Consider the following 9,441-nt stretch of genomic DNA (forward strand, 5'->3'; position numbering starts at 1 on the left):
AGACAAATTAAATTTTTGAATGTTTTAAATTTGAGGAATTGAGCACATTGAGGTATAATTTTCTTCTTCACATCTATACATGCAGTATTTTTTAAATAAAATACAATAACTATTATATATTTTTTTAAAATACGATAACTAGTAAGTAGTTGATGAAAAAAATGTACCTATATGCTTTCATATATTTTGATCGCTTTACAAAGGGGGGGGGGGGGCAGAACGAATATATATACGGAATTGGAAGTTAACAACTTAACAGTGTACACCTTCTTAATGTTTAGTTTTATATCTTGCGTAGGATTTTCTTATTCTGGTAAAAAACAGTATCTCATGAAGGTACAATGTCAAAGATTACGTGTATGCAAAAATAAGTGTAAAATTCGAATACTTTACAATATTTATTTTTTGTTATTCTACCGAGGGACTATATGGCACAATATCTTTTGAATGCCCATTGTTGCTCAGGTGAGCGATGTGGCCCCATGGGCCTCTTGTTTTTTTATCTTTTACCTGTATGTAAATATTTATAATTAGTTCCAGCTAATTAAAAATATGATATCCCTTTTCTCTTTGAAAACATTTTTTATGATGGGAAATTTTATCGCATGAAATAAAACATTCTAAGTTAAAAACAAATTTATTGAAATTACATGTATCACACTTCGAAATAGTTCCCAGGACACCCTTAAAACCATGCATGTATAAAACCAAAGATGACGACATGAACATTGTTATAAAGTCACAACACTGTACACAAGACCATTTCCCTCAGTTTAGGTCTAAACTTTTTGTTTCTTTTTGGAGATGTCCTCCACTTCGCTGGTAGACGTCTCACTGTACCTGTCATTGTGCTTCTTCGAAACAGCTGCTACTACTGCTAACGCCTGCAAAAAGCCAAAACAACTTATGAAAATACTTTTTTTTAAAGCCGTTATGACAGCAATGTTTACTCTGGTTGGTCGAGTCAAATTCGATAATGTATCTGAATATATCGAATACAGTTAGTTGTATTACATCTATAGTTTCACGTTAAGAATTGGTTTAAATTTTTCAGATATATAACGTTTTATTGTGGGACCAGATGTTAAGTAAGCTGAGTTCATTCCGCAAATAAACTTTGGAACAGTAAACCAGTTTCATAAAATCTAATTGAAATAGCTTTTACAATCATTATTCTGACTATTCAAAATTTAAACTAGAAATTTAAAATAAGATTTTAACTCATTAATGTAATGTAGATGTTATTTTTAGAGATGTTTTGGAAATACAATGTATTTTGATTTTACATTCAAAAATTATTTTCGTATGTTTTGTAATAAAATCGGTTGTTTTGCATTCTGAAACAATAACTTAATCTAGATCTCTGATCTTCTCAGTTTTGAGAAATTTTCCCGTGCATGAAGGAATTTTTAAAATATTTGATTCGACTGAAGTTTTTGACCAACGAGGTTCTATACTGATTCATACTAATGACAAAACACATACACTTAATTCACTTACCTTTCTTTGGTGGTTCATATGTACATGAATGTAACAATCATAGTAGAATTTGTAACAACATTAAAATTTTAAACTGCTGAGTTATTTCAGGTTATGTTATTTTTTAGCAATGTTTAATAATAACTCACTTTGATGCTTTAAGATAGGATTCCATTGTTTTGCTATAAATCAAATAAAAATTGATGGAAATTAATACGCTTGAAATGTACCTCAACGACCATTACAGTAACTCCAACAGCGATGAAGATGATGTAGTAGGCACTCAAAGAAGTGTAGATGGCGTCATAACAACCCTTTCAAGAAATTGGATTTTAAAAAAGTTCAACGATCAAATAAGTGTAACTAGACTAAATCAAGCAACAATTCAAATATTAGTATTCATTACCTTGGTATTATAACCGGATGTGACGCTGTCCGTACACGCCGTGTTAGTAAACGTTGAGTATGTTTCAGATGTGACACCAGTACAGCAAGATGTCGGAATGTGTTTACTTCCGGCGGAACTGGATGTTATCCATGCGGATGAGTCAAAGTCATTGGTAGTACCAGTCACCGCATTTACTCCACAACAAGACATCTTAGTGGATAGAAAACAGCAGATATTATGTAATTCATTTTACATTTGGTACTTGTATCGACAACACTTTTGTATTTTACAAAAAGTGCTAACAACCAAATTGTTCACCTTTGCCCTCTTAGGGATAAACCATAAGTTAACGCACAAAGATTCCATGGAATTATTTGTTCAAAACTACTACATATACACTGTAGTACTTTAATTAATCTGTTTTATTATAATCTAATGACACCGTATAGAAACCTATGGTGGCATATCTCTGTTATTTTCCTATCAAATAAGTCGACATGCAAGATAAATATGTTGACATGCAAGATAGTTATGTAGATATGCAACATAACTATGTTGATATGCAAGAAAATTGCAATCAAATAAGAATTATAAAATATCTTTTAAAAATCTCAAATATCGCTCTCATTTGCCAATTTGGTCGTAAAGTCATATGTTGGAAAAGATCTATTGTAAAACGATACTGAAGGTTTAAAAGTAATGGACAAAAGAGACTAAATTTTCTATGTGATATATATCGTAAACGGGACTTTTTGGGCAAATATAAGATATGAAATGATAATATTTTAGTTTTTTCTTCCTTGTTCTTGAAATCTGGCACATAAACATATACTAAATACGCTAAAAACGCAAGGATCGTTTTGTTGATTAACAGAAATTGCAACCTTCTTTTTTTGGGCGATACTCTATATATTAATCATAGAGTAAAATTGCACTAGAAATCTTCACAATTGTGCAAAAGATAGGTACTATGTAAAGTTTCCTTTGAAACGATGTTTTAGGGAAGTAGTTTTTGCTTTTATTCAGCTTTGATGTCTTTCAGGTGAGAATAACCATCTTCCATTTGATGCTTACCAGCATAAACAAGTAGTTCCAGGAAGTTGAGGTTTCACTGGTCGTCAAGTCATCGGAGCCATAATTGTTCAGCAGAGAAACCAGGTTCGTCTTCATCCAGGTCTCCAACTGGAATAATCGAACATTTATGAAATAACAAAGTGATATCTTGCTGAAACTGAGAATTGAAGCTAGATCATGAATCAACAATACATTTTTACATACAGACTCAGTGAAGCTACAAGCATGTAGAAGTATAAAAGACAAGGTCGGTGTAAAAAGATTAAGTTTATGATGGTAAATACAAATATTAAACGAGAAATAATCATGAAGGTGATACAGCTTGAGAAAAAAAAACATAATTATTAGTAGCCTTGATGGACCCTAAAAAGGATGATGATGATGAATTCACATAGACATGCCAACAGAAAAAAGAGAGACTAAAAGACGCTAAGTCGATAGAAAATATGAAAACTTAGAACAAGAGGCCAATAGACCACATCACTTATATACACAACAATTCTTTAATGAATTTTTGTAACCCTTTTCCCCTCTAAACTTGCAATGCAATTGCATGTACATCTTTGCTCAAAGGTGTCGGGATGATTTATAGGAAAATATTGCCATTGTATTTGAACAATTTGCTTCCACTTGTTCTGAGAATTTGTGTGCCTAGTTCATCGGTTCTAAAGAAGGGGGAAATGTGAAAAGATTACGGATAGACAGACGTAGGGACGCCAAAATGGTTGATAGAAAGCTCTGTTCAGCTGTCGGATCAAGTTACATATACTGACCTGAAAATTAGTTGATATCCAGAATGGAAGATTTTTACAAAACACGTGATTGCGGAGAAAGGTCATCAAAATATGAATAAAAATATGATGTTGCAACCCATTAATTGTTATACATGCGTGGTTAAGTTTCCTTGCGCCCTATAACTCTTTCATTTATTGCAAAAACATTATGTACACAAGTGCACGTTTACATTAATTGCTCCTTTTCTTCTTTCCATAAACATACCTTAGAGTTGTTTTCAATCCACATGAAAACAGCAAATGCTTTTATGAGGAACAAAATCAGAACAATTCCTCCATACTGCAAATAAAAGTTGTAAAATAATTAAAATGCAATTCATACTCCAACTTCGTAAGCCAAGGGTTTCCGATACACCATGTCCCTTATACGAGGAAACGTGCTGTTAAGGAAACCCTTGGCTAGCGAAGATGCTCATTATCGGCCGCAGGAGTGGTATATTTGTGGTTGTTTGGAAAGTGCACATGGGGAATTGAGATGTTATTTTTCTTGTCTCCATAGAATATATATTAATGCATAACAATTGTAAAACCTCATGAATAAAATATCATAAAATTGCTCAATGTCAAATTAATACGATTTGTAAAATAATATTACTTGTATATTTTTTCATACATTATTTTTATAAGATTTTAACCAGAGATTATCACTGTGGCATTGTACTGCCATCACTTGTCGGATGATTACAGCACCGATCAGACCCAACCTAACACCAGAGTAAACCCCAACTGAACCCCGGGTTTACTTTTTGGGTTTACTCTGGGTTTACTTTTTGAAATTTTGGGTCCACTCGGGGTTTACTTTGGGTTTACTCGGGGTTTACTTTGAAATTGCATTTGAGGTCATCTGTATGCACTGAGGTGTGAAGCAGACTCATACTTTATCTTACCATCCTACTGCCTGTAATTCCTACCCTTTGTATATTCCGAATACACAGGTGGCGTCTGCTTTCAGGGATATACTTCTGACTGGGTTTACTCTCTGTGTCCACTCTGGGTTTACTTTGGGTTTACTCTGGGTTTACTCTTGGTCCACTTTAGTAAACCCGAAGTAAACCAAGAAAGTAAACCCAGGGTTTAGTTGGGGTTTACTTTCTGTTAGGTTGGGTCTGATCGGTACTGTATGTCGACTTATGTCGTCAAATATCATGATGACAAGTAGATAACAGTGCAAACAAAAGAATTCAAGTGATGGTAGTTCTAATTATGCCACCATAAATAATAGAAAATACATTTTACAGTTTATCTGTACAGAATTTGAACCATTGGTTTACAGGCTTTGGGCAAATTACATAGTAAAGTAATGCACTACTCATTACACGGTTAAGTTATGCATTACCATTTACCATAACTTTGTGAAAATAATAATTTTTAAAAAAGTAAAGATGAATAAAGAGCTTTTGCAAATGTTTCAAACATAAAACACTTTTTAAGATATCCACAGGTTCATGTTCACTATCAGGTTCAACTTATACAAGATTGCTTAATGATCATCAAAGCTTCAAAGGTTTCATCGTTTAACTCATTATAATTATAATGAGAAAACCAAATTTTGCTTACTATGTCTAAATATGCAGGATTTCCAGAGCAAGCTCCGATGAGACCTAACAGACTGACTAAGATTACAAGCGTCCCGACGACTATGAGTGACACACAGAGTCCAATGATCATATCCCCCATGTTGATCCCTCCAAAGGTCAACTGTTTCATCAGAGGAAGGACCTTACTGTTGACTACGTCATTGTTGGCCAGAATCATGACCCCAGGGACAATCAGCGCAAGGCCAAATATCTTCAAAGAAACAGAAAAATTTAAGTTCATTTCTCATGGTACAAACTGTAGTTTATTAATTCACAACATAGTCTTAAAGTTCATGTACTGAGAATAATTAATTCAATCCTAGTAAATACAACAGAAATTACAACAATGATACATAAATCAAATTAAAGATTGGGTAGCCCAAGACATATATCATCCTGTCTTTCTTACTGTTGAAAAGTTAAACAAATTATTTTTATTGTGACGTGTACTTCGATATTTCTATTCCTCACGTTTATGTCAAGTTATTTTTCAATAGTTATTGTGCCTAACAAGAAACCTGACACTGTTCTCCGCATGGTTATTTCCTTTTAATTTACGAACATATCAAATGTCGGCGGTTTTTTTCACTGAAATTTTTTTTATATTGATTTTAAATGCGATGATCGAATATTTATAGATTTTTTTCACATAAAAAAGTTTGTTTTTTCTTGCTCCAAACGCAAAAGTCTAAGACAAACCTTAGTTATAGCATGAAGATGTTTTGTAGATCCTATTTTTTTTTCATTATATGAACAATCTTACTGAAATATTAATTACTTTATATAGAATACCACTAACGAATCCAAAAAATCACGTTAAAAAGATTCAATTTTTTAAAACTCTGAAAATAAGAAGAAAATTGAAATTCGGTATCAAATAACCACTCTGTCAAGTAAATGAACAAAACAGATCCAAACAAACATTAAATTTTACCTAAATATAATCACTGGCAATGAATCAAATACATGTACCTTAAATATATGCATACATGTATACATAGTCTTTCCTCTGACATTAAGAAATCAAGAAAAGAAATCGACCAGATAGGAAAATTAGTCGTGTATCCAAACAGTGAAAGAAACTTACCAAAAATATCACGTTGATGACTTTCAAAAAGATAGGGCCCCATTTTTCGGTGAAACACATCTTCTGTCCAGTATTCCAACCTTAAAATTGTTATGATTAAAGTCTAATGTAAATTTTAGAACGAGCATGCATTTAAACCACTTTTAATCGTCTTAGATTAAGCAGGAATAACACGGTGGGCATTCTGTATGTACCTTTACAAAACACATACATTCTTTTGTGGTATATTCATAGTTTAAATGGCAGTGAATTTTTTGATGAAATAGAATTTTACCCAGTATTTATTGCTGTGGTTGACCAATGTTCGCCAAATATGAAACTCTATACTTGATATCAAAAGCAACTGATCTTATTTTTACTGTGCTTTAATTAAACTGCAAAACACATACCCCTTTTTCAACAGAGAAAGAAATTTCCAATCAAATTATGAAATGTTAAAATTCTGAAGATCTCGACACCCGACGGAAAGGACAGAGATTTAAAGGGAAACTATTTTTACACGGACGAATTCATCATGTTTCCAAGAGCGGCAAACAAACTACCCTCAGATCGATAGATCTATTGTATTACTTTAAAAATTCATCGTGATCGCCTCGCTTTTGCATACTCATTGCAAAATCAAATATTTACACTGACAATCGAAGTCTTGATATAATTTTAAAATTTGCTTAAATGAGAAGTGTAATAACTTATTCACTTTCTGAAAGGCTATGCGGACAAAAAAATGTTACCGAGGTTCTACAATAGTCTTTAAAGGGTACCTGCAAAGGGTATAATCACAGTTTTAACTGAGATTTTTAAATCATGCATGCTTTGACAATAAAAAGCATTTTTAGAAATTTAGAATAAAAACAGAAAGTTAGAAACCGCAGCATGTTTCGAACTTATGGATCAAAGATGATGTTTTAACATTTTGTGCTTTGCTATAACGCAACAAAACTGCGAAAGAAGGAATTCTTAATAATTTTAATTAAGTGCGTCACAAAATTGGGCTCTCATTTATGGGGGTTTTATTTTGTTCTTCTATTGTCTCACATATTCATTTTATTTATCTGATTTTCCAGTTTGCTGATTCATTATTTGCTAACAATTTCAAATAACATGCCCATCTGAATTTTAAAAGGCTATATGTCAAAATGTATTAAAATATAAATTTCTAATGTATGTGTGTACTTCCATAAAAGAAGATAACTAAATTTCATCAGAATTTAACAATTACCAGTAAAGTGTTATTATTTTTGTTAGAAAAAAAGGGTCGTACATGGTGAATATTTCCCTACAGGTGTAACTGTTTATCTGTGTAATGAAATATAAGCTAGTCCTTTTGCGGTTGAATATTAAAGTTTACACTTTTTTTTAGCTCACCTGAGCTGAAAGCTCACGTGAGCTATTCTGATCACATTTTGTCCGTCGTCCGTCGGTCCGTCCGTCCGTCTATAAACTTTTTACATTTTGAACTTCTTCTCTAAAACCGATTATCCAATTTCAACCAAATTTGGCACAAAGCATCCCTATGGGAGGGCGAATATAAATTGCAAAAATAAAAGTCCGATCTGTATTCAAAGCGGAGAAAACCTTGAAACTGTAGAAAAAGGGGGGTGCATTTTAAAAAATCTTCTTCTCAAGAACTACTGATTCCAATTCAACGTAGTTTGGCATGAATTATCCTTATGGGAAGGAAAATGTAAATTGCAAAAATTAAGTGCTAATTCTATTTCAAATCTGAGTTATTACGAAAATAATAATAAAGGAAATGCGTGTTTCAATCAGTTTAATAGCTTCGGGTTCGGCATCCGGTAAAATGGGTAGGCAAGACTTGGCCTGGGCAAAACAAAGATGGGCAGTTATTAATCTGCCAATCTCATTAAAATTTCAGGATATTTGATGGACCAGTATATTTGTATTCGCTGTAAATATTGCTGCAAAATAATGCGTATTTGAAATTGACGGTTGTCGATCTGCCTTGGCTTTTCCTTTGCCACGGCCCGGGTTTGCATACCCATTTTACCAAGACTCGTATTCCATACTTCTAAAACGAGGTTCTTTGTTTAAAGCAGCCATGACATTATACGAAAAAGGGTCGATCTGACTACGATGAATTTGCTTGTCGTCCAACAGTTCGCGTATGAAGGGAAATTTTTTAACATGCAAAATATATTGTTGCCGATTTTGTGAAGTAAATTGAGGCTAAATATTTCAATGCGTTGACAGTTTTCACACATGACGTTGGTGTTAGCTTGTTCTGATTTTCGTTTCGTTTTCATTATTTCTGCTTTGTGTTCTGGGAACTATCGTCTGTATATATTTCGTGACTTTTACGTATCAAATCAAACAGAGACTTCGGTAAATTAAACAGTTAACTGTTTACCTGCGCAAATTAAGCAAAATCTAATGTATCAAAAAAGTACTGAAATACAATTCATTCTATCGGTAATTCGATCGGCATTATCTTTTGCGTAATGGTAGATTAATGCAATAGGTTTTGTTGCGATGCTCGACATTTTCTCGAGTTTATTCAGTTTAAATAGAGTTTGATATCGCTGACGGAAATATGTAGGTATATACATGTATATAATTTTATATGATTCTTTTCGAAAAAATAAATTGTGTTCTTTATTTGTTATAGTGAATGTTTCTTGTGTTTAATTGTTTTCAATTTCTATTTACTAACCATATTTGAGTGTTAAGCGTCAAATTATAAGCAAGATACAGAGATTTGCTCACAATTCTATGTTTGTACACAGATCTTAAAAACTAAAGATTAAAAAAGTAAAACATTTGTCAATATTTATTAAGAAAATGTTCTAAGTCTGTTCTTCCAGAAACTAACTTTAACATCTTATTGTATTGTAAACTTAACCTTTTTTCGTCATTATTACTCCTACTGTAAATGTGATCCTTCACTGTGTTTGTGTACATTTGTATAAACTGATTTTGAACCTCAAATACCAGTGAACTGGTCTTGAGTGAATAAAAGAATATAAAAGGCCATTCTTTTTTCCCATTTTAAATGCTGAATAGGAAATACCAAGTTAAAAATCA

At 32.6% G+C, this 9,441-nt stretch overlaps 1 protein-coding gene across 2 annotated transcripts; it reads right to left on the bottom strand.

Annotated features, from left to right (window-relative positions):
* Positions 1 to 491: 491 nt before the first annotated feature.
* Positions 492 to 6,931, bottom strand: LOC105327320 (tetraspanin-18B). Of its 2 annotated transcripts, XM_034445670.2 has the most exons (8): positions 6,789 to 6,931; positions 6,400 to 6,479; positions 5,293 to 5,523; positions 3,941 to 4,015; positions 2,942 to 3,049; positions 1,886 to 2,077; positions 1,710 to 1,793; positions 492 to 884 (listed from the first exon to the last, which is right to left on the bottom strand). In XM_034445670.2, exons 2-8 carry the CDS (start codon positions 6,457 to 6,459, stop codon positions 780 to 782), a joined length of 855 nt encoding a protein of 284 aa, XP_034301561.1. In that variant the 5' UTR covers positions 6,460 to 6,479; positions 6,789 to 6,931; the 3' UTR covers positions 492 to 779. The 2 variants fall into 2 exon arrangements, with proteins under 2 accessions (XP_034301561.1, XP_065931882.1); XM_066075810.1 differs by lacking the exons at positions 1,710 to 1,793; positions 6,789 to 6,931 and having other exon boundaries at positions 6,400 to 6,603.
* Between the last annotated feature and the right edge of the window lie 2,510 nt (positions 6,932 to 9,441).

The sequence above is a fragment of the Magallana gigas genome, chromosome 2 (genome assembly GCF_963853765.1).
Source record: "Magallana gigas chromosome 2, xbMagGiga1.1, whole genome shotgun sequence".
Classification (NCBI taxonomy): domain Eukaryota; kingdom Metazoa; phylum Mollusca; class Bivalvia; order Ostreida; family Ostreidae; genus Magallana; species Magallana gigas.